At 28.4% G+C, this 26900-nt stretch overlaps 1 protein-coding gene across 2 annotated transcripts; it reads right to left on the minus strand.

Moving 5' to 3' along the window:
* Window positions 1-518: 518 nt before the first annotated feature.
* Window positions 519-23309, minus strand: Ldsdh1 (Lipid droplet subset dehydrogenase 1). Of its 2 annotated transcripts, none has more exons than XM_075302765.1 (5): window positions 23151-23309; window positions 13214-13507; window positions 12969-13146; window positions 12719-12901; window positions 519-970 (listed from the first exon to the last, which is right to left on the minus strand). In XM_075302765.1, the coding sequence occupies exons 1-5, from the start codon at window positions 23171-23173 to the stop codon at window positions 710-712; spliced, it is 939 nt and encodes a 312-aa protein (XP_075158880.1). In that variant the 5' UTR covers window positions 23174-23309; the 3' UTR covers window positions 519-709. The 2 variants fall into 2 exon arrangements, with proteins under 2 accessions (XP_075158880.1, XP_075158881.1); XM_075302766.1 differs by lacking the exon at window positions 519-970 and adding an exon at window positions 7989-8351.
* Between the last annotated feature and the right edge of the window lie 3591 nt (window positions 23310-26900).

Below are 26900 nucleotides of genomic sequence, written 5' to 3' on the forward strand. Positions count from 1 at the left end.
CATAAATTATAGTGTGTCCAATATCTGAGATATGTCTCGCATAGTTGGACACGAGCATTATCGTACGGAAAAACTTATAGTCTGGACAGCACATACGGAGCCCTGAGCCAGCTACTTTAAAAAGTTCGGAGCTTATTGTGAAAATGTTCTAAAGAATTTAAAATATTTATATACTTCTTACTACTATAATAGTTATAGATATTGGAATGTTTTATATTTTGATTAAATCGCATTTTAGATAAATTATGTGAATGTAAGTTGGTAAATATGTTAAATGATATTGTTTAGCAAAAGAAAAAAAAACAAAACGAAAACAAATCCTAATCTATATTGCATGACAGAGTTAATAATAAAATTGATACTAGTTAATACCAAATGTATTTATATATATCTTGTATGAAAACTAAAAACAAAAAAATATATATTGTAAATATAATAAAATAAATTATTTATGTACACCTTCCTAAAAAACAAAAAAATATATATACTTCTAAAAAAAAAACAAAAATATGCGTGTATTTATTTTTTTTTTTATAAAAATTTCTATTTATTTTAACATAAAAAAATAATTAAATTAATTTAAGTAGTTTATTTTGTTTCGCTTAATTTTTGTTTCTTCGATTTATTAAATCGAATTTCTTTGGGACAAAAAGCCTCTCTCTTTCTTGCTGAATTGGCTTGGGCACAGATCGGAATGGTAGAAGCAATGTTATTTCTTATCCGAATCTACATAAGTATCAACGAAATCATTGGCAATACGCATGGCTTTACGTGGCCAAATGCGACCAACTTTCTCCATGGCAAGGTAATGACGGGGTATACTAGCTTCCTCAAGGCCAGTACGTTGAGCAAGAATAATAGAGCTGGCAGCTTCTTTGGGATCAACCATTTTCATCCAACTGAAACGGAAACGAGGATTCTTGCACAAACCAGTATCAACCATGTAGGGATAGATGGTGGTGAATTTGATCTAAAATAAATTGGAAAGATGATTTTTTTATGAAATAAAGTTGGGTTTTTTATTGAAATCGCAAAATGTTTATATTTTTATTATTACAAAATAGTTTTATGGTTATGATTTATTAACCCATTACCGTCCTCTGTCCCTACTACCACACAAAAAAAAAAATTCTGATTCAATCACGAAATTAATTGATCCAATTAATTTTTTAATTGAAATGTCTTCAATTACAGAAATGTTAGTATGAATTAAAAAATTAATTGACAGTCAATTAAAAAATTATTTGATACTATTAATTCGTGTGATTGATTTTTATTACAATTAAAAATTTGTTGAATCAATTAAATTTTTAATTGAATATGTTTTAAATCTCAATTAAGACTTTAATTGGAAAAATTTTCGTGAAATGTTTTCTGTGTATAAAAAAACGTTAACTGCGAAATCATTGTTTTGAGCCATTTTCACGGACACATATTGATACAACTCTGGATTTTTCGCACGGAAATTTATGAGCAAATCCTTGGTAAATAAAAAAACACAATTTATTTGAGAAATATTTAAAAAAAAATTATTAATAATTTTCAACAGCGAGGATTTTTCGCACGGAAATTTATGAGCAAAACCTTGGTAAGTAAAAAAGCATCTTTTTTTTTGAGAAATATTTGAACAAAAAAAAATTATTAATAATTTTGAACAGCGATCAGCTTTTTTTTGTCGGAGATTATTGCTACTGAAAATTTCGCAAGCGGTACCTACCGGCCTTTCTAATATGACTTATTACATTGTTGACTTCTCCGAAAAATGTTGAAAGTTGCGAAAATTTCAGAGTTACATCAATAACAAAATACCATAAGTAAATTATGATTAACCGGAATGGACACAACTAAATCATGAGGATGATTAATGGAGACAATGAAGCCGACCCATTTTTATCGACGGCGACCAAAACACCATTTTTCCCATGTATAATGACTGACTTTTAGTGGAGATGATTCGATTTAATCGGCGGCGACGTTGATTGGACAAAAATCATCTACGGTGGGTAAAATCGGTGGCTTTGTTCTCTGAATGGTTGGTGACTGCTTTTTAGTAAGCCGTCGGCGGTGGCTAAAATCGGCGGATTCGTTCGAGACTGCTTTTTAGTCGGTCGCGTTGACTGGCGGCTGCATTTAAGTCGAGATAAGTCGACCTAATCGGCGATGACGTCGAGTGACCAAAATCGTCGGAGTTCGCTAAAATCGGCGGCCAAAACACCATTTTTCCCATGTATAATGATTGACTTTTAGTGGAGATGAGTCGATTTAATCGTCGGCGACGTCGACTGGCCAAAAATCATCGACGGTGGCTAAAATCGGTGGTTTTGTCCTCTGGATTATTGGCGACTGCTTTTTAGTAAGCCGTTGGCGGTGGCTAAAATCGGCGGATTCGTTCGCGACTGCTTTTTAGTCGGTCGCGTTGACTGGCGGCTGCATTTAAGTCGAGATGAGTCGACCTAATCGGCGATGACGTCGAGTGACCAAAATCGTCGGAGTTCGCTAAAATCGGCGGCTTTATTATCTGGATCAGAGAATGAAGGCGACCCATTTTTGTCGGCAGCGGTTGACACTAAATTTTTGCCTCCGGCGGCGACCGCAACTTGACGTCTAAGTCGATATAAATTTGTCTATTCAGCTTCGGACAATTATCAGTCGAGATGAGCCGACCTAATCGGCATCGACGGGGCGACTCAGCGGCTTTATTATGCCCTTTACCACTACTGTGGTACACGGTATAATAAGTTTGTGCATTTGTATGCAACGCCACCGTGGTGCAATGGTTAGCATGCCCGCCTTGCATACACAAGGTCGTGGGTTCGATTCCTGCTTCGACCGAACACCAATAAGTTTTTCAGCGGTGGATTATCCCACCTCAGTAATGCTGGTGACATTTCTGAGAGTTTCAAAGCTTCTCTAAGTGGTTTCACTGCAATGTGGAACGCAGTTCGGACTCGACTATAAAAAGTAGGTCCCTTGTCATCGAGCTTAACATGGAATCGGGCAGCACTCAGTGATAAGAGAGAAGTTCACCAATGTGGTATCACAATGGACTGAATAGTCTAAGTGAGTCTGATACATCGGGCTGCCACCTAACCTATGTAACGCCAAGAAGGAAAAGTCTGACACCCATCGTTTAGTATACCGATCGTCTTAGAATTAAATTCTGAGTCGATTTAGCGATGTCCGTCTGTCTGTCTGTATATGTAATTTTGTGTACAAAGTACAGCTCGCAGTTTAAATCCGATCGTCTTCAATTTCGACACAGAGTATTACATTGGCTCAAAGACAATCGCTATTGATTTTGAAAAAAATCGGTTCAGATTTAGCTATAGCTGACATATATTTATCACCGATCTGATCATAATTGACGTATTTATCAACTTATTTTCTTAAAATTTTGTACAGCCAAATGGTTTGCGGCTCTCGTAAAATATGCAAAATATCAGCCAAATCGGTTCAGATTTAGATATAGCTCCCATATATATCTTTCGTCCGATTTGGACTTATATGACCTCAAAAGCCAGAGTTTTGTTCAGAGTTGCTTTAAATTTTGCACAAGGAGTACGTTTAATAGTATCGTTAATTCGACCAAATTTAGTTGAAATCGGTTCAGACTTAGATATAGCTCCCATATATATCTTTCGCCCGATATGGACTTGTATGGCCTCAGAAGCCACAGTTTTACCCTAATTTGCTTGAAATATTGTACTAGGAATACAATTAGTAGTGTAGTCAAGTGTGGTACATTTTATTGAAATCGGTTCAGATTTAGATATAGCTCCCATATATATCATTCGCCCGATTTGGACTAATATGACCACAGACAAGGCCGTATTCAGGGGGAGGGGATGAGGGGGATCAAACCCCCCCGAAATGAATGAATATTTTTATATAAATAAATATATATTTTTAGCTGCATAGAAAAATCTTATCGAAGATGTTGAAGAAAAGCTGAAGGTTTTATTTTGGAAAACGCTTACCTATAAAACTTGCACAAATCATAGAATACTAGTTGAAAAGCCCGTCAAACGACGGTCGAAAAAACAAATTGTTTGTGTTCTCGCACCACAAATTTCATTTTTGGAAAATGCATTTCTGCTTTTTATGTGTGTTTGTTGTTCTTTTTGTGAACATGACTTGCTATGTTTGGCCATAGCAACAACAACGAAATAGCCAAACACACATGTGTAAATGAAATGGCGCAAAACCTGCGAAAAGAACCTGCATAATTCAGCGATGGAAGCAATAAAGAGATATTTCCAAACTTGCATATTCTTTTAAAAATTTTGGTCACTTTGCCAGTAACTCAGGGATGGAAAATACAATTTTTAAGAAAGTACAAAAAAGGTATTTTTTGAGCGGAAAGGTACTTTTTACTAAATTTCAACAAAAATTTCACTGGAAGATTATTGTCAAGAGACTGAATTTTAAAGAAAATAAAATTTTGACAAAATTTTCTATATAAATAAAATTTTGCAAAAATTTTCTATAGAAATAAAATTTTGCAAAAAAATTCTATAGAAAAAAATTTTGCAAAATTTTTTCTATAGAAATAAAATTTTGCAAAAATTTCATATAGAAATAAAATTTTTACAAAATTTTCAATTAAAATAAAATTTTGACAAAATTTTCTATAAAAATAAAATTTTGCAAAAATTCTATATAGAAATAAAATTTTGACATTTTCTACCGAAATAAAAAATCGATAATATAGAATCGCATTCTTTTTTCGACTAAAACATTCTTGAAGTTCAATAAAATCCTGTTTTTGACTATGTCTTTAACAAAATCGGGATTTTCTTCCCACATGAACATGTCTGTTTTGCCATATTTGTAAAAGACTATTAGCAAATAAGGTTGATAAAGACTTTTTAAAAATATTAAAATATGTTGTCAAAGCTATTGTACCATAAATCTGATATCGACTCAAAAATGTATACACAAAAGGTACTAAATCATTCGCGGGGGTACAACGGTACTGACCGGGGTGAGAAAGTTTTGAAAAAAGTACTATAGTACTGCATTTTCCATCCCTGCAGTTACTACGTAGTACGTACTCATCCGAACTTTCATTTTCAACAATGAAGAGATTAAAGACGTATCTTAGAAATTCGACTAGCGAGAGTAGACTCAAAGGATTGGCATTAATGTCGGTTCATCGCCGAATAAATGTGCCGACTGAAGAAGTCATTGATTTATTTGCTGCCCAAAAAGCCCGTCTGCTCAATTTAATATTATAACAAGTAAGGAAAGTCTAAAGTCGGGCGGGGCCGACTATATTATACCCTGCAACACTTTGTAGATCTAAATTTTCGATACCATATCACATCCGTCAAATATGTTGGGGGCTATATATAAATGTTTGTCCCAAATACATACATTTAAATATCACTCGATCTGGACAGAATTTGATAGACTTCTACAAAATCTATAGACTCAAAATTTAAGTCGGCCAATGCACTAGGGTGGAACACAATGTTAGTAAAAAAATATATGGGAAACGTTTAAATCTGAAGCAATTTTAGGGAAACTTCGAAAAAGTTTATTTATGATTTATCGCTCGATATATACGTATTAGAAGTTTAGGAAAAATAGAGTCATTTTTACAACTTTTCGACTAAGCAGTGGCGATTTTATTTGATTATTTTATTTTGACCATTTTTGTCGAAATCAGAAAAACATATATATGGGAGCTATATCTAAATCTGAACCGATGTCAACCAAATTTGGCACGCATAGCTACAATACTAATTCTACTCCCTGTGCAAAATTTCAACTAAATCGGAGTTAAAAATTGGCGTCTGTGGTCATATGGTTGAAAATCGGGCGAAAGCTATATATGGGAGATATATCTAAATCTGAACCGATTTCAACCAAATTTAGCACGCATAGCTACAATGCTAATTCTACTCCCTGTGCAAAATTTCAACTAAATCGGAGCAAAAAATTGGCCTCTGTGGTCATATGAGTGTAAATCGGCCGAAAGCTATATATGGGAGCTATATCTAAATCTGAACCGATTTCAACCAAATTTGGCACGCATAGCTACAATGCTAATTCTACTCCCTGTGCAAAATTTCAACCAAATTGGGGTAAAACTCTGGCTTCTGGGACCGTATTCGTCCATATCGGGCGAAAGATATATATGGGAGCTATATCTAAATCTGAACCGATTTCAATAAAATTTGACACACTTGACTATAGTACTAATTGTTCTTCTTGTGCAAAATTTAAAGCAAATTAGGGTAAAACTCTGGCTTCTGGGGCCATATAAGTCCATATCGGGCGAGATATATGTATGGGAGCTATATCTAAATCTGAACCGATTTCTTCCAAAATCAATAGGGATATATTCTGAGCCAAAACACATAGCTGTGCCAAATTTGAAGTCGATTGGACTAAAACTGCGACCTAGACTTTGATTACAAAAATGTGTTCACGGACAGACGGACATTGCTATATCGACTCAAGAGCCCACCCTGAGCATTTTTGTCAAAGACACCATGTGTCTATCTCGTCTCCTTCTGGGTGTTGCAAACATATGCACTAACTTATAATACCCTGTTCCACAGTGTGGAGCAGGGTATAAAAATATTGTATGCATACCTATGCATAAATAAAATTTTCTACACATGAGATTATATGAATATTTTTTTTTTTAAGTTGAACCACCCCTCGCCCCCCCCCCCCCCCCCCCCCGGAAATAAAATCCTGGCTACGGCCTTCACCACAGAGGCAAAAGATTTACTCTGATTTACGTGAAATTTTGCAGAGGGAGTAGAATTAACATAGTAACTATGCATGTGAAATTTGATTGCAATCTGTTCAGATTTCGATATAGCTTCCATATATATGTTTTTCCAATGTAGGCCAAAATGGCCAAAATACCCACATTTTCCTTATAAAATCGCCGCTGCTAAGCCGAAAACTTGTAAAAATGACTCAAATTTTCCTATTACTCTAATACACATCTATCAATCGATAAATCATAAATACGCTTTTGCGAATTTGCCTCAAAATTGGTTCAGATTTAAATGTTTCCCGTATTTTTTTTTAGTAACATTGTGCTTCATCCCAGGGCATAACATAAGCCGATTTAAATTTTAGTTCTAGAGATTTTGTAGAAGTACAAAAAATTGTCTCCAAACCGGTTAAGATATAAATATTTGTATATGGGAATATAAACCTTCATGAAGGAGTTGAGATAGATTAGGTGGCTGTCCGATGTATCAGGCTCACTTAGACTATTCAGCCACATTGGTGAACTTCTCTCTTATCACTGAGTGCTGCCCGATTCCATGTTAAGCTCAATGACAAGGGACCTTCTTTTTATAGCCGAGTCCGAAAGGCGTTCCACATTGCAGTGAAACCACTTAGAGAAGATTTGAAACCCTCAGAAATGTCACCAGCATTACTGAGGTGGGATAATCCACCGCTGTTCGGTCGAAGCAGGAGTCGAACCCACGACCTTGTGTATGCAAGGCGGGCATGCTAACCATTGCACCACGGTGGCTCCTACTTTCGCTTTACCAAACTCCTAAAGTAACTAACTAACTTTTCTACTATTACAAATTTATTCCTTTGAATGTATAAGAAAAAAGCCCTCTACTATCGCAAGACCCACATATTTTTATATGTACTTTTTTATTCGTTTTGTTTGTTATTGTTGGCTTCTCTTCAATCGTTATTGTTGTTTTTGATCTCAGCTTAAAGCCATGCATTGACTAAACTACAAGTGTAGCTTAACCAACAGAGGAAAAGCATGCTTGTCAAATTTATTTGGGCAAAGCCCTATAGACTGCAAGATGGTTGGATGTACAGCTGTTTCGGAATTACCACATTCCTCATCAGCAACCCAAAATGAACTACACTTGAACCTCCCGAAAAAGGGGACTATCAAACCCTTTTTCTTTTACTTTTTTACTTTTTTATGCTTATTCAAATAGAAGATTTCTTTGAGTGTATCTATCCCAAATTAAGAACATGATCGATAAATTTAAATATGATTTATTCGAAATTAAGTAAATAGAAATGCAACATATTTCTTGTTTTTTTTTTATAAAATTAAATTCGTATTGTAAATACTTTTCGATTTATTTGTTATCAGACTCTAAATGGGCATCGACAAAATCAAATGCAACGCGATGAGTTTTATGTGGAAGAACACGACCAATTTTTTCCATATAAAGATAATAGCTTGGAATACTGTGTTCTTCGAGACCAGTACGTTGGGCATGAATAATTTTACTGGCAGCTTCTTCCACACCAACCATTTTCATCCAGGAAAAGCGGTAACTGGGATTCTTACACAAACCGGTATCGACCATGTATGGATAGATTGTGGTGAATTTAATCTAAAATGGTATGGTGGAAAAAAAGCAAAAACAAAACCAATGCCATTGAAATTCACTTTATGATTAAACGCAGTGAATCTAACGCATACCGTTTTCGATTTTTTTTTAATGTTATCTCCAAAAATTTGCCAATTATTTTGTGAGAGGTGTTCATGAAATTTGGCGTAGAATGCGTTCAGATTCATAATATTGGGATAGCCAAAATTTGAGCCCGATTAAACGACGTTAACACGTGCCGCCAAACTTTTTGGTCAAAAAATTCGTTTTTTTTTTTTCAAATTTTGAGCGACGAGCGGCACGTGTTAACGTCGTTTAATCGGGCTCAAATTTTGGCTATCCCAATATCTGGAAAGGGGATTCATTTTGTGGGGTTAAGACGAATGATCCTAGTGGCACAAGGTCGCGCTAAAGGCTGGCGTAACTCGGTTTGACTCAGTGACGAGCGGCACGTGTTAACGTCGTTTAATCGGACTCAAATTTTGGCTATCCCAATATCTGGAAAGGGGATTCGTTTTGTGGGGTTAAGGCGAACAAGATTCCGACATTTTTTTGCCCCATATAAGTGGCGGTCACTCTAATATACAGTGAAACCTCTCAAACTTGGACATTCTGAAAACTGGACATCATACAGTTTGCGTCGGCGTCACAAGTTCTGTTCTCTGTCGGCTTTACGAAAACTTAAGGAAAATAGGATTTAGAACCTACTTTGTAGTAACAAATGTTCTTTTTATATAAATGTTTTCATTCTATTAATTTTTTTTTGGAAGAAAATTTTAAATTATTACTGCCGATGCCTTTATAACCAATTTATCAAAGCAGCGCTTTGACCGCAATATCGCTAATACCAAAGCTGCAGGCATTGTGCGACATCTATACGGTTGACATTTTTTTTTTTTTGCAGAAGAGAACTGTTCGTCCTTTTGTATTTCCGCTGACAAAAACTGCGTTCTCCTGTATTTCCTATTCTCTGGCTTGGGTATCCAGCACGGTTGCTACAGTTGGTAGAATTCTACCAAAATTGGTAGATTTTTTGCTGTTTGATAGATTGGTAGAAATCTTGATATTTTAGTAGATTTTGCAAAATTTTCCAAATAAGATGTAATTCAATGTTAATAGAAATACAATTTTGACAAAATTTTCTGTAGAAAGAAAAATTTTGACAACATTTTCTATAGAAAGAAAAATTTTGACAAAATTTTCTATAGAAAGAAAAATTTTGACAAAATTTTCTATAGAAAGAAAAATGTTGACAAAATTTTCTATAGAAAGAAAAATGTTGACAAAATTTTCTATAGAAAGAAAAATTTTTACAAAATTTTCTATTGAAAAAAATTACAAAATTTTCTGTAGAAAGAAAAATTATTAAAAAATTTTCTATAGAAAGAAAAATTTTGACAAAATTTTCTATAGAAAACTTTTGACAAAATTCTCTATAGAAAGCAAAATTTTGACAGAATTTTCTATAGAAAAAAATTTTAAAGCATTTTCTATAGAAAAAAAATTTAACAAAATTTTCTATAGAAACATAACTTCTTCTGGCAAAAAAATATAAAATTTTCTATAGAATAAAGTCGACAAAATTTTCTATTGAAAGAAAAGTTTTGAGAAAATTTTCTATAGAAAAAAATTTTGACAGAATTGCCTATAGAAAAAATTTGAACAATATTTTCTATAGAAAAAAAATTGACAAAAAAAATGAACAAAATTTTCTATAGAAAATAATTGCAAGATTTTCTATAGAATAGAGTCGATAAAATTTTCTATAGAAAGAAAATGTTGAAAAAAATTTTCTATGGAAAGAAAAGTGTTGACAAAATTTTCTATAGAAAAAAAATTAACAAAATTTTCTATAGAAACAAAACTTCTTCTGGCAAAATAAATGTCAAATTTTCTATAGAATAGAGTCGACAAAATTTTCTATTGAAAGAAAAATGTAGAGAAAATTTTCAATAGAAAAAATTTTTGACAGAATTGCCTATAGAAAAAATTTGAACAATATTTTCTATAGAAAAAAATTGACAAAAAAATGAACAAAATTTTCTATAGAAAAAAATTGCAAGATTTTCTATAGAACAGAGTCGACAAAATTTTCTATAGAAAGAAAATGTTGAAAAAAATTTTCTATGGAAAGAAAAGTGTTGACAAAATTTTCTATAGAAAAAAAATTTAAAAAAAAATTAACAAAATTTTCTATAGAAACAAAACTTCTTCTGTCAAAATAAATGTCAAATTTTCTATAGAATAGAGTCGACAAAATTTTCTATTGAAAGAAAAATGTAGAGAAAATTTTCAATAGAAAAAAATTTTGACAGAATTTTCTATAGAAAAAATTTTAACAAAATTTTCTATAGAAAAAACTTTAACAAAATTTTCTATAGAAAAAAATTTGACAAAATTTTCTATAAAAAAATTGGCAAAATTTCTATAGAAAAAAATTGCAAGATTTTCTATAGAATAAATTCGACAAAATTTTCTATAGAAAGAAAAATGTTGAACAAATTTTCTATGGAAAGAAAAGTGTTGACAAAATTTTCTATAGAAAAAAATTTAAAAAAAAATTTAACAAAATTTTCTATAGAAACAAAGTTTCTTCTGGCAAAATAAATGTCAAATTTTCTATAGAATAGAGTCGACAAAATTTTCTATTGAAAGAAAAATGTTGAGAAAATTTTCAATAGAAAAAAATTTTGAGAAAATTTTCAATAGAAAAAAATTTTTGACAGAATTTTCTATAGAAAAAATTTTAACAAAATTTTCTATAGAAAAAAATTTGACAAAATTTTCTTTAAAAAAATTGGCAAAATTTCTATAGAAAAAAATTGCAAGATTTTCTATAGAATAAATTCGACAAAATTTTCTATAGAAAGAAAAATGTTGAACAAATTTTCTATGGAAAGAAAAGTTTTGACAACATTTTCTATTGAAAGAACAATTTTGATAAAATTTTCTATAGAAAATATTTTCACAAAATTTTCTATAGAAAGAAAGAATATTAACAAAATTTTCTATTGAAATAAAAATTTTGACAAAATTGTCTATTGAAAGACAAATTTTGACAACATTTTCTATAGAAAAAATTGTTGACAAAATTTTCTATAGAAAAAAACGTTGACAAAATTTTCTATAGAAAAAATTTTGACGAAATTTTGGCAAAATTTTCTATAGAAAAAAAAAAAACAAAATTTTCTATAGAAAAAAATGTTAACAACATTTTCTATAGAAATAAAAAGATTGACAAAATTTTCTATAGTAATAAAATATTTTTCTATAGAGATAATTTTGGCAAAATTTCTATAGAAAAACAAATTGCAAAATTTTCTATAGAATAAAGTCGACAAAGAAAGAGAGAAAGAAAAATTTTTAGAAAGAAAAACTTTTACAAAATTTTCTATAGAAACAAAAATTTTTGCAAAATTTTCTATTGACAGAAAAATTTTGAGAAAATTTTCTAAAGAGAAAAATTGTGACAAAATTTTCTGTAGAAAAAATAATTTTAACAAAATTTTCTATAGAAAAAAATTAGACAAAATTTTCTATAGAAAAAAATTAGACAAAATTTTTCTATAGAAACAAATTTGGCAAAAATTGGCTACAGAAAAAATTCTGACAACATTTTCTATAAAAAAAACTGTTGACAAAATGTTCAATTAAAAAAAATTTCTATAGAAACAAAATTTTGAGAAAATTTTCCATAGAAATAAAATTTTAACGAAATTTTCTATAGAAATAAAATTTTGACAAAATTTTCCATAGAAATAAAATTTTGGCGAAATTTTCTAGAATAATAAAATTTTCTAGAGAAATAAAATTTTGGCAAACGGTGTTATCCAGTGCTGAAAGAAAACAACCCTAAAATTAACCTCTCATAATTGGACGCCTTCAAAATGAAGGTTAAATATACAATGCATAGATTGCCTAAAATTTTGTCCAATATTAATCCATGGGGACCATTGTACTCAACTGAACTAGAAGTACAATTCATGTTCTAAACTGTAAATTGAGCCCGTTAACGATAACCCATGGCAAAAAAAAACAGCAGGTCCCTTTCATGCGTTTAAATACAGAGCAGGTACTGGGTACCGGGTTTGATCCGTAGGGAATGAACGTTATTGTCTAACATACCTATGGTGGCCACTAGGCTCATATACCATTTTACTATAGAGTCGTATAGAAAAGCATCCGACCACTTATCTCAAAAATGAAAAATTGTCTTTGATTACCTAAATAACTCATCTTTTTAAAACCCCTTTACTGTAATAAGTTTCTTTAAAAATAAAGTTTATTATTCGAATGCCATTTGACAGTAGTTGGGGACAGTAGGAATATGGATTTAATATTCTAACCCTAGGTTGAAAACTACTACTTACTTGATTATTTTTATTAAGTTTACGTAATTCTTCATGCATTGATACCATTAAACCACGAACGGCAAATTTGGTACCACAATATGGCACTAGGTTTGGCAAACCGAAGAGACCAGCACAAGAGGACATAGCAACAATATGACCTTTATTTTTAGCAATCATTTCAGGCAAGAAAGCTTGCAAAATCTATAATAAATTAGACATAAATTATTGAAATTTTTTAGAAAAAAAAAATAGAAAAATATTCTCTTACCCAGAAATGAGCCAATACATTGATGTCATACATCAAACGGATTTCTTTTTCAGTCTGTTCCAATAGAGGACGGCAAGGCATTATTCCAGCATTATTTACAATAATTTCAATAAAACCATGATCTTTTTGAACTTTTTGAGCCAATTCAAAGATGGCATCACGATTGGTAACATCACAACTAAATTTATGGAAAATCATAATTAATATAAAATATTTGTTAAATTAAAAAGTCTAAAAAAACTTACGTATAACCATAGGCATCACCACCACCTTGTTTGATTTCCTTAACAGTTTCCGAATTATTCTTTTCGTTGATATCTACACAAATGACTTTGGCTCCCAAACCACTATATTGTTGGGCCATGTATTTACCCATACCATGACCGGTACCGGTGATGAAAACAAATTTACCCCTAACATCGACCTCCTCTTTGGGCATGAAGGATCGGACAATACCTTCAAATGTAGCAAACCAAAATTTGATGTGAAAAACGATAATCTCAATTACCATTTGGATAATTGCAGCTATATCTGGAGAACTGGAAAAGATAATAAATAAAAATAATAAATTAATGAATGATAAAGACGGCACATTAATAAATTTTCCATATAAAAACCAAAAAAAAAAAACAAATAACGATAATATCAATCGGCAAGGTTAATTAATTAAAATTATTAAACCTATTAATTTGCTTTGTTTAATTTGCTTTGTTTTATTTTAATTGATATAAAAATTCATTAAAATCTTATTAGGAAAACATAAAGGATAGCTTCTATATATTTAAAACACCCCGTTGCCTTAATTCTTAAAATTTTTAATACATTTGTTGCATTTTCCATTTACCCATTTATGCTAACTTGTTTCTAATGTTAAACAGCATTTACCACAGGTCATTCATGTTAACTACTCATTGGAATGTTATGCTAGTGATCAATTACAATAACAAAAGATTTAACTCTTTTGGTCGCATTAGCGTTATGTTAAATCGTTTACGCTAATCTCTCGTAAACTCAATTATATTTGTTTTGTATATGCTACATATGGCAACTGTTTGTTTTTTGCTCTCAATTGTATTCGTGTTTTATATCACTCTCAAATACTCACTGGATTTTTACCAAACACTATGAAGGATGTATTGAGTGAGCTCACAATTAAATACTCTGGAGTACATATACATAAATACATATACTTTAATTTGGAGACAAGCATAATGGCATAAGGTTACGCATAGTGACAGCCCGTTATTGTTGGCTCACTTTGGCTATTCGGTCCCCAGTAATATCACAGGCAACAAAAAGAAACACAAGAACAAAAACAAATATTAACCCATTAACGCTCAAAATGAAACTGCCGGACAATAATCCGTTTTATAAGTTTTTATTAACATAGTAACGACAAAATAAAAAGATTTAAATAATAAAACTGACACTTTTAAGAAAATAAGGGTGTCCTCATGTTGTGCACGCAGAGAAGGAATATGATCACCTCAACCATGTTTCAAGAGCAAAATGTTATTTTTGGATGGTGACCATGTAACATGTTTTTGGCAAAAATGTTCTTTTCTTGCCAAAAAACAATATGCTTGCCGAAATCAGACACATAATCTCCGAGAAAATAACATGGTTGCGACAAACATGTTACATGGTCACCATTCAAAAATAACATTTTGCTCTTGAAACATGGTTGAGGTGATCATATTCCTTCTCTGGGTGTGAGATTGGGCAGATTAAATATCAAATTCTCCAAAAATTTCCATTACCGGGTAGTACAATTTTGAACTTGTTTATTAAATAAACTTAACAGTTTTATCTACACACAATCGATATATTATATACGAAGAATTATAGAATGAAGATCACTTGGTACACATAAAACTATTGAAAGTATTTTACGAAAGTTATCCGAATAATAACAAGAATATAACGCACCGAATATGACACTTGTTTATCAAATGCGTCCAAGTGTCTTTGTTTATAGATCAGATGCAGTATAAAGTTTCATACGTGTATTTAAAATTACAAAAATAATGGGTAGGTCATAGCTCCTATGGGGACAGAGGGCGGTAATCGGTTAATCATCGAATAGCGTAATTGTTCGAAAAACAACAATATTTCCCATTTTGGATACGTTTGAACCAATTGTCGAAGCACTTTTGCCACTCTGATTGAGGCACATATCTCCAAAACATACATTCTGAACGCATCAACAACCGTTTCTTCAGGTATCGAAAAACGTTCAGTTCTCATTTCAGTTTTTACGTACACATATATGAGAGCTGTATGTATAAAACATAACCGATTTGAACCAAATATGACATAATAGCTAGAATATTAATTTTACTCTCTTTGCAAATGTTCACGTAAATCGGAGTAAAACTTTGGCCTCTGTAGTCATAATATATATGGGGGCTATATCTAAATCTGAACCAAATTTAGCACACTTAACGATGCAAGGAGTACAACTCCTTGTGCAAAATTTTCTGTAAATCAATATGAAACTCTGGTCTCAGGGACCTAGGAAGTACATATCAAGCGAAAGATATACGGGTCCTATACACGGTTGCCACAGTTGGTAGAATTCTACCTTTGGTAGATTTTGCAAAATATTCATCTCCAAAAATTTTCTATAGAAATACAATTTTGACAAAATTTTCTAAAACAATAAAATTTTGACAAAATTTTCTAAAGCAATCAAAAAAAATATAAAATATAGAAATAAAATTTCGACAAAATTTTCTAAAGCAATAAAATTTTGACAAAATTTTCTAAAGAAATAAAATGTTGGTAAAATTTTCTATAGAAATAAAATTTTGACAAAATTTTCTATAAAAATATAAATTTGACAAAATTTCCTACAGTAATACAATTTTGACAAACCATTCTATAGAAATAAAATTTTGACAAAATTTTCTATAGAAATAAAATTTTGACAACATTTTCTATAGAAATAAAATTTGCACAACATTTTCTATAGAAATAAAATTTGCACAACATTTTCTTCAGAAATACAATTTTGAAAAAATGTCTACAGAAATAAAATGTTGACAAAATTTTCTATAGCAATAAAATTTTAAGAAAATTTTCTATAGAAGAAAAAATTTTGACAAAATATTCTATAGAAATAAAATTTCGACAACGTTTTCTATATAAATAAAATTTTGTCAAATTTTTCTTAGAAATAAAATTTTGACAAAATTTTCTATACAAATAAAATTTTAAGAAAATTTTCTAAAGAAATAAAATTTTGACAAAATATTCTATAGAAAAAAAATATGGACAAAGTTTTCTATAGAAATAAAATTTGGACAAAATTTTCTATAGAATTAAAATTTGACAAAATTTACTATAGAATAAAATTTTGACAAATTTTTCTATAGAAATAAAATCTTAAACAAAATTTTCTATAGGAATACAAATTTTGACAAAATTTTCTATAGAAATAAAATTTTGACAAAATTTTCCATAGAAATAAAAATATAACAAAATTTTCTATAGAAATAAAATTTTGACAAAATTTTCCATAGAAATAAAATTTTGACAAAATTTTCTATAGAAATAAAATTTTGACAAAATTTTCTATAGAAATAAAATTTTTACAAAAATTTCTATTGAAATAAAATTGTGGCCAACTTTTCTATAGAAATACAATTTTCTAAAGAAATAAAATTTTCTATAGAAGTAAAATTTTGACAAAATATTCTATAGAAATAAAATTTTGACAAAATATTCTATAAAAATAAAGTTTGGACAAGGTTTTCTATAGAAATAAAATTTGGACAAAATTTTCTATAGAAATAAATTTTGACAAAATTTTCTATAGAAATAAAAATATAACAAAATTTTCTATAGAAATAAAATTTTTATAAAATTTTCTATAGAAATAAAATGTTGACAAAATTTTCCATAGAAATAAAAATATAACAAAGTTTTCTATAGAAATAAAATTTGGACAAAATTTTCTATAGAAAAAAAATTTTTAAAAAATTTTCTATAGAAATAAAATTTTGACAGAATTTTCTATAGAAATAAAAATATAACAAAATTTTCTATAGAAATAAAATTTTGACCAAATTTTCTATACAAATAAAATGTTGACCAAATTTTCTATACAAATAAAATTTTGACAAAATTTTCTAAACAAATAAAATTTTAAGAAAATTTTCTATACAAATAAAAGAAAATTTTCTATACAAATAAAATTTTGACAAAATACAATTTTGACAAAATTTCTATAGAAAGTTGATAAAACATTCTATAGAAATAAAATTTTGACAAAATTTTCTATAGAAATAAAATTTTGGCAAAATTTTCTATAGAAATATTTATTTGGTAGATTTGTGGTAAAGTTTTCTTAAAATGTTGGTAGATGTTTTTTTGGCACGATTGATAACCGTGGTTACCACACATTTTATTTCCTCCTCTAGACGTATAAATTAGAAAAATTTATACGCCATAGTTAACTGTTGACAATATCGCCTAAATATGTTGTTTATGGTACATATTATAAAGTGTTATTACAAAATTCCCTTTTGTATAAGCTTTTTTCACTTTTTTGTTTTGTTTTCATTTCATTGTTTACGATACCCCCATTGTGCCCTTGTAATAATTGTAATTCATGTCTGATAACAGGCATTCGATCACGCATGCTGAATAGAATCTAACTCAATACGGTAGAGATGAAAAATTTGAGGGAATATCAGTCGTTGAAAATAGAATGCCTTCTAAAGAGACGACTGTTGTTGTTTTTAAACTTTGTATCAAATTATGTGAATAAAAAAAGATAGAGCGAGATTGAACTTTGACACTTAACTCGTTGAAATAAACTTCAACTGCAATTTATGATTAGATAGAATTGGATTACAATTTTGAAAATAATTGAACAACAAACAAATGAAACCAACAATAGAATTTACTGTGCTACATCATTTTATATGGCTTTGTACACTCAAAAAAAAAAAAAAGTAAAAGAGAGCGCTGATTAATTTTTGGGAATTTCCAAACGATGGTACATCAGCATCACTAGGAAAACGAAAATAGATGTTGCGAGCGGGGCTGAAGTTAAAGGAGCTTTAGTGGCCTACACGTGCATTGGTTTTTTGTGTTTTTGGTGTAAATTTAGAATTCTTATTAAAAGACTTATATAAATTTATTTAATTCGGAGTTTTTCTTTATAGAAGTATGTCACATTTCAAAAATTGGTGAGTCTCCTTTTCTTTCGAGTGACACTTTTTTATCGATATTCTTATCAGTCCAGATAGTGCCTCGAATGGTAAGATTTTCACTACTTTTGTAAATAATTTCAATAATCATTCAATGTGTTGTTAAAGCATGTATCTTTCCATTTTTACTAATATCGTAGTCTGTACCCAAAGAACTAAAAATAAAAAATTATGCCTAGGTATAAGTGTGTACTTTAAGTTTCAAAAAATTCTTTGTTGCATAGGTTAATTCAAAAATTTTGGTCTAGAAAAAAATCTCTAATCTGCTGCTGAGCACTTGTTAATAAATTTCATTTTTTTATTTAATGCAAACACGTATGAATTTTGTGATAAGAAATCTATTCGTATGATTATCTTTTCAGTTTTTTTTTTTTGTTTTTGAAGAAAGTCATTTATATATAGACATATATTTTCTATAGTCAGGAATTGTTTGTAATTGGTCAACCAAACAATTGACTACCACGCGATATGGCTTCTCAAGCAGATTAACTTGAAGCATGACAAATAGAAATTGAAATTATTGCACAATCCATTGGTTTCATTCGATTGATTACCTTAATATCATTTTAATTGTTCTAGAATGTAAATTACCTATACATATTGTGTATACAATATGTAATGGAAAAATATTTAAATAATTCAATAATATTTATAATATTTCAAAGATGTAAACTTGTCTTCTGGATTTTGCATTGAAAAATACACCCAAAGAATTTTGTTTGTAGATTCAGCAGAAAATGCTGCTGTTTGCTGAAATATCAAGTTTGCTTAGTCTGTAAGGAACTTTGTATTTCCATTGACTTATATAAATAAATAAATTGTTTCAACCAAAGTCAGGTTAATTACTCCGCAACAGCGTTGCCGTTTAGAATTTCTGAAAAGTGGCTTTGACCATAAAAGGTGGCACACTGAAAAAAAAGTGGCATACTTTTTCATAAAAAAAACTAACAATTAAACGCATTTATGTCAGTATTTTATATAGAATTGTCAAATATTCTTTTTAGTTTAGATCCTCACTAACCTAGGTTAGGTGACAGCCCAATGTATCAGGCTCACTTAGACTGTGCAGTGCATTGTGATACCACAGTGGTAAACTTCTCTCTTATCACTGAGTGCTGCCCGATTCCATGTTAAGCTCAATGACAAGGGACCTCCTGTTTATAGCCGAGTCCGAACCGCGTTCCACATTGCAATGAAACCACTTAGAAAAGCTTTGAAACACTCAGAAATGTCACTAGCTTTACTGAGGTGGGATTATCCACCGCTGAAAAACTTTTTGGTTTGTGGTCCAAGCAGGAATCGAACCCACGACCTTGTGTATGCAAGGCGGGCATGCTAACCATTGCACCACGTTGGCTCTCTCACTAACCTAACAATAATTTTATCTCAATTCCATTTAAAACCATTCCTTGAAATTTAATATTAATCCGGTTTATCCTATATATATTAATCCGGTTTATAACCTTTGCATACTTTTAGGCGGAACCCTTGCCCACTGAGAACGTGATGACACAAAGGGGGAAATTGTTTACAAGTATAGTATTCGAATGGTAAACTCGATTATTTGATTAGATGATATCAATATTCGGGGTCATAATGTATAAAAAAATCTTTCAGTATATATTTATGTATACTGTATTAGAAAGTGGCACAAATATGTAAAATATGTATAAAAGTTCTGGTATAAGAAAAAAGTGGCACAAAAGTATCATCACTTGAAAAAAGTGGCAAAGTTGTCATTAAAATGGTACACTGTTCCCAAATCAATTTCTTAATTTTCATTTTATTACAATGAATTGTAAATTTGTTATTTTTTTACAACAAAATAATTGATAGACTTTATTTTTATTTTTTTGGTTTTAACCGGTTTTGGACAAAATAAAAAAAAACGAAAACCAATTTTCAAAAAATATTGATTGTCCGCTAAAACGTATAGCGCTATATAAAAAAAAGTATTTTGCGTGAATTCATTTTTTTTTGTATTTCATGTCATTAAAAAACAGAAAATAATCCAAATAAGGAAAATTTTCTCTAATTTTTGCAAAATTTAAGTAATAACAACAAACATTCATGAAATAAAATAAAATTAAGTAAGCCAGCGAAATTTCCATTTAAATTTTCCTAAGGGCATACACTCAAAAAAAAAGTTTTAAAAAATACTCATTGATTTTATCAAAATTATCTATAGAAAAATTTAGCAATTTTTCCCCTCAAACAATTTTGACAAAATTTTATTTCTATAGATTTTTTTTTCAAAATTTTATTTGTATAGAAAATTTTGTCAAAATTTTATTTGTATAGAAAATTTTTTCAATATTTTATTTCTATAGAAAATTTTTTCAAAATGTTATTGCTATAGAAAATTTTGTCAAAATTTTATTTCTATAGAAAATTGTATCAAAATTTTATGTCTATAGAAAATTTTGTCAACATTTTATTTCTATAGAAAATCTTGTCAACATTTTTATTTCTATAGAAAATTTTGTCAGCATTGTCAAAATTTTATTTCTATAGAAAATTTTGTCAAAATTTTAATTCTATATGAAATTTTGTCAACATTTTTATTTCTATAGAAAATTTTCTCAAAATTTTATATCTATAGAAAATTTTGTCAAAATTTTAATTCTATAGAAAATTGTATCAAAATTTTATTTCTATAGTAAATTTTGTCAGCATTTTATTACTATAGACAATTTTGTCAAAATTTTATTTCTATAGAAAATTTTGTCAAAATTTTATTTCTATAGAAAATTTTATCAACATTTTATTTCTATAGAAAATTTTGTCAAAATTTTATTTCTATAGAAAATTTTGTCAACATTTTATTGCTATAGAAAATGTTGTCAACATTTTATTTCTATAGAAAATTTTGTCAAAATTTTATTTCTATAGTAAATTTTGTCAAAATTTTACTTCTATAGAAAATTTTATTATATATAAAATTTTATTTCTATAGAAAATTTTCTCAATATTTTATTTCTATAGAAAATGTTTATTTCTATAGTAAATTTTGTCAGCATTTTATTTCTATGGAAAATTTTGTAAAAATTTTATTTCTATAGAAAATTTTGTCAAAAGTTGATTTCTATGGAAAATTTTGTCAAAATTATATTTCTATAGAAAATTTTCTGAATATTTTATTTCTGTAGAAAATTTTATTTCTATAGAAATTTTTATCAAAATTTTATTTCTATAGAAAAATTTGTCAAAATTTTATTTCTATAGAAAATTTTCTCAATATTTTATTTCTGTAGAAAATTTTGTCAAAATTTTATTTCTATAGAAAATTTTGTCAAAATTTTATTTTTATAGAAAATTGTATCAAAATTTTCTTTCTATAGAAAATTATGTCAAAATTTTATTTCTATAGAAAATTTTGAGAAAATTTTATTGTTATAGAAAATTTTGACAAAATTTTATTTCTATAGAATTTTTTGTCAAAATTTTATTTCTATAGAAAATTTTCTCAAAATTTTATTAAAATTTTATTTCTATAGAAAATTTTGTCAATATTTTATTTCTATAGAAAATGTTGTCAAAATTTTATTTCTATAGAAAATGTTGTTAAAATTTTATTTCTATAGAATATTTTGTCAAAATTTTATTTCTATAGAAAATTTTGTCAAAATTTTATTTCTATAGCAAAATTTATCAAAATCCATTTTATATAGAAAAGGGAAGTACTTAATTGGAGAGGAATGTTTCGCAAAATCTACCAAAACATCGAGAATTCTACCAATCTACCAAACAGTAAAAAATTTGTGATAGAATTCTACCAACTGTGACAACCGTGAATACAAATCCCTTTTATCGCTATTTACCTACAAATAACTTTAAAAATTCAAATAATAATAGGTAATAGATAATAGAAAGTTTATAATATTTGCTTCAAGCTTTTCTTATTAAATATAGAACATAAATCTTGGAAATATGCACACCCCCTTTAAAGTCGTTGGTCTTTAAAGTAACGGAAATTTTCTTTAAAGATAGGAAAAGCATTTTTAATTTCAGTTTTAAAATAAATAAGCTTCAAATATAAGTTAAGATTTATATTGAAGACTTTGCATTTTTTGGAATTAAGAAAACATTTTCTACTTTGAAAAATCTTTTATAATTTGGGTTTTAAACTCGTATTTGTTTCTATGTGAATTGTGTAGTTGATATATCGCAAAGATATCAATAAAATTCTATAAATGAAACCTGTATCCAAATTTTATTTTTTTTTTACCCTAGATTTAGAGGTTCCTAAAAAATTCATTTATTTTAAAGAAGCCGCATGTTTGGCTCGGAATCAATACCAAAATCCTTAAGTTAAGGTAAACATTTTTTTTTTTGAGTGCACAAAACAGCTCAAAATTTCTTAAAATTTAGCAAAAATGCACCCATATTGATCTTCGTATGACCCAAAATACATTTTTGCTATTTTGAATTGTTTCCTTCAAACAACGAAATTTTCTTTAACAAGTCAACGAAATCAATTATGTCTAATAAATTTTCTTAAATATTTAATAATAATGTAATACAGTTGATTTTAAAAATGTCCTAAAATGTAACCTACATTTTCTTTCCTGCTGGGTTAATTTTTTTTAAGTGTGAACAGTTCATCGATTTTGTGTTAAATAAAAAAAGGTATGAAAAAAATCACATTCGTAATTGAAGGGCATGAAATCTTTTAGCTTATGACAATATTTTGCACGTGTAGTGACACATTAGCATTTGGTATATGATACAGAGCCACGTATGCCTACATTTAATGTATATGGAAATTATAGCTATTATTTTAGCAATGCCTTCGAAGGACAAAATATCTATGTCTGTTATAGTTCCCACGATTTTACATAGCAGTTATTATTTTTAAATTATTGAAGTCCAATTTGCGTTATTTATCCATTTAAGCGAAAGGACCAATAGCTCAACACTTTGCTAATATTTTCACTGTGTGAGCACGAGCTATCACAATTACCTGTTGCCTGATCTATCAGCCATGGTTTTTGATTTGTTTATTTCCGTTACTTTTTGTTGTTGTTTGTTTTAAAAAATCCGATGCCTTTTAAATCGTTAACGGTTATAATTCTAAACCACCGGCTACCGTTTCTCAATTTGTACTGAATAGTGAATATAAGTGTATTCTAAAAAGTGAATGTTTTCGAGAAGAGATTACGAGAAAAAAAATGAAAATAAAAAACAGCAGAATAATAATTTTGTATGTGTTGAGTAGTAGAATTTCCAATACTCGACAAAGACACGGGACGCAAGTTGTCTTTATTGCCGGCGAGAGTTATGTTATGGTTTTTTTTGTTTTGTGTTTGATTCATTCAGTGCCTATTGTTTTTGCATTTGATGTTTTTGTTTTTGCTTTCAAATACAATATCGCCCATCTATGTGTGTTGTGTTTTATTGCTATGGCTGATAATGGGGAAATGAAGGAAAAAAGGCGCGTACGATATGGCTGTCGTTGGACAACCAATGATGCCGTGTTTGCAATAGCCGGCAAAAAATAAAAAAAAAACACTCCTAAGCTCCCTCTCATTACTCTCTTTTACTTTGATTAATCGTAAAAGTCCAAGTAATCAATGAGTTCTCTGTAGAACAATGTGTGGGGAAAATATATTCTACAGATCGCGACTGCGACATTGTCAACGTAGTTATGCTTATCTCACTCAACAGATCTTGAGCTACTTAAACTCATTTGTTATATTCTAATCTCATTTGAAACAAAAACAAGCACACATCGCATACATATACACACACTAATAAATCTAAACATTCTCACAACACTTGCACTATGCAATTGAAAGTGGGAGATCTGTTCGAATTATAACTAGGCCATAAAAAAAGCTTTTATGTTTTTGGTGATCAAAAAAAAATTGTTGTTTTAAAATACACATAATTTTTCAAATTATCTGATAATTAATCTATATACATAAATAGATTTATAAACATAAATACATAAATATGAAATAAGTCTGATTAACTGGCTGTTCAATATTCAGTTTAAATGGTTAAAGACTGCAGTACAGCAATAATTAAAACATAGTCTTTGTGCATCTTGGCTACAAAGCTAAAAAGCGTTTAAAAAAGGAGATTTTTTTAACACTTTATTTCAAAGACATTTTTTACTTAAAACATAGCATAATTTCTACTTATAGTCTAGTCTGAATTTCGAAATTAAAGTTGTCGTTTACACGTTTTTTTTGACTTTGATAGCACTTGAAGAAAAAAGATGAAAAAATTTATAAATTAAAATTTGTTCCTGTTTTACCAAAAAATTACCAAACAAACAATCTCATTTCGTAAAATTTTATTTCTATAGAAAATTTTATCAACATTTTATTTCTATACAAAATTTTGCCAAAATTTTATTTCTATAGAAAGTTTTGTTAAAAATTTATTTCTATACAATTTGTTGTTAAACTTTAATTTCTATAGAACATTTCACCAAAAATTTATTTATATAGAAAATTTTGTCAAAATTTTATTTCTATAGGAAGTTTTATCAATTTGATTTTATTCTGATAATTGGTTGATAGTTTTGCTGCAAGTAGAGGATGCTGATGGGGAATGTGGTAATTCCGAAACGTGCGTCCAAGCAACCATCTTGCAGTCTATAGGGCTTTGCCCAAAAAATTTTGACAATCGTTCTTTTCCTCTGTTGGTTAAACTACACTCGTAGTTTAGTCAATGCATGGTTTTAAGCTGAAATAAAAAGAAACAACAATGGTTAAAGAAAAAACCAACAATAACAAAACAAGACGAAGCAAAATTTTATTTATATAGAAAATTTTGGCAAAATTGTATCTGTAAAATGTTGTCAAATTTGTATTTCTATAGAAAAATATGTCAACATTTTTGTTTATATAGAAAATGTTATCAAAATTTTATTTCTATAGAAAATTTTGCAAAATTGTATTTCTATAGAAAATTTTGTCAAAATATTATTTCTATAGAAAATTTTGTCAAAATATTATTTCTATAGAAAATTTTGTCAAAATTATATTTCTATAGAAAATTTTGTCAAAATTTTATTTCTATAGAAAATTTTGTTTAAATTTTATTTCTATAGCAAATTTTATTTCTAAAGAAAATTTTGTCAATATTTTTATTTCTATAGATAATTTTTTAAAAATTTTTATTTCTATAGAACATTTTGTCAGAATTTTATTTCTATAGAAAATTTTGCCAAAATTTTATTTTTATAAAAAAATATGCCAAAAACTTTATTTCCATAGAAAATTTTATTTTTATAAAAAATTTTGTAAAAATTTTTGTTTCCATAGAAAATTTTGTCAGAATTTTATTTTTACAGAAAATTTTATTTCTATAGATAATTTTGCCAAAAATTTTATTTCTATAGAAAATTTTGCCAAAAATTTTATTTCTATAGAAAATTTTGCCAAAAATTTTATTTCTATAGAAAATTTTGCCAAAAATTTTATTTCTATAAAAAAAAATTTTTTGCCAAAAATTTTATTTCCATAGAAAATTTTGTCAACATTTTTATTTCCATAGAAAATTTTGTCAACATATTTATTTCCATAGAAAATTGTGCCAGAATTTTATTTCTATAGATAATTTTCTATATTTTTTTTATAGAAAATTTTGCCAAAATTTTATTTCTATAGAAAATTTTGCCAAAAAATTTATCTCTATAGAAAATTTTGTCAGTATTTTTATTTCTATAGAAAATTTGGTCAGAATTTTATTTTTATAGAAAATTTTGCCAAAATTTTATTTTTATAAAAAAGTATGCCAAAAACTTTATTTCCATAGAAAATTTTGTCAGAATTTTATTTTTATAAAAAATTTTTGTTTCCATAGAAAATTTTTTCAGAATTTTATTTTTACAGAAATTTTGCAAAAATTTGATTTCTATAGAAAATTTTACCAAAAATTTTATTTCTATAGAAAATTTTGCCAAAAATTTTATTTCTAAAGAAAATTTTGGAAAAATTTTATTGCTATAGAAAATTTTGCCAAAATTTTTATTTCTATAGAAAATTTTGCCAAAATTTTATTTCTATAGAAAATTTTGCCAAAATTTTATTTCTATAGAAAATTTTGCCAAAAAATTTATCTCTATAGAAAATTTTGTCAGTATTTTTATTTCTATTGAAAATTTTGTCAGAATTTTATTTCTATAGAAAATTTTGCCAAAATTTTATTTTTATAAAAAAGTATACCAAAAACTTTATTTCCATAGAAAAATTTGTCAGAATTTTATTTTTATAAAAAATTTTTGTTTCCATAGAAAATTTTTTCAGAATTTTATTTTTACAGAAATTTTGCAAAAATTTGATTTCTATAGAAAATTTTACCAAAAATTTTATTTATATAGAAAATTTTGCCAAAAATTTTATTTCTAAAAAAATTTTGGAAAAATTGTATTTCTATAGAAAATTTTGATAATTGGTTGATAGTTTTGCTGCAAGTAGAGGATGCTGATGGGGAATGTGGTAATTCCGAAACGTGCGTCCAAGCAACCATCTTGCAGTCTATAGGGCTTTGCCCAAAAAATTTTGACAATCGTTCTTTTCCTCTGTTGGTTAAACTACACTCGTAGTTTAGTCAATGCATGGTTTTAAGCTGAAATAAAAAGAAACAACAATGGTTAAAGAAAAAACCAACAATAACAAAACAAGACGAAGCAAAATTTTATTTATATAGAAAATTTTGGCAAAATTGTATCTGTAAAATGTTGTCAAATTTGTATTTC

This window comes from Haematobia irritans, chromosome 3 (assembly GCF_050003625.1).
Source record: "Haematobia irritans isolate KBUSLIRL chromosome 3, ASM5000362v1, whole genome shotgun sequence".
Classification (NCBI taxonomy): Eukaryota; Metazoa; Arthropoda; class Insecta; order Diptera; family Muscidae; genus Haematobia; species Haematobia irritans.

Bases quoted from the DNA above. Each gene is read 5' to 3' on its own strand.
- Ldsdh1 (XM_075302765.1), bottom strand. From the start codon at position 23,173: ATGGCTGATAGATCAGGCAACAG. The intron at 13,147-13,213 runs GTAAGTTTTTTT...CCATAAATTTAG, and splicing joins GGTGATGCCTATGGTTATAC to TTGTGATGTTACCAATCGTG. The intron at 12,902-12,968 runs GTAAGAGAATAT...AATTTATTATAG, and splicing joins ATGTATTGGCTCATTTCTGG to ATTTTGCAAGCTTTCTTGCC.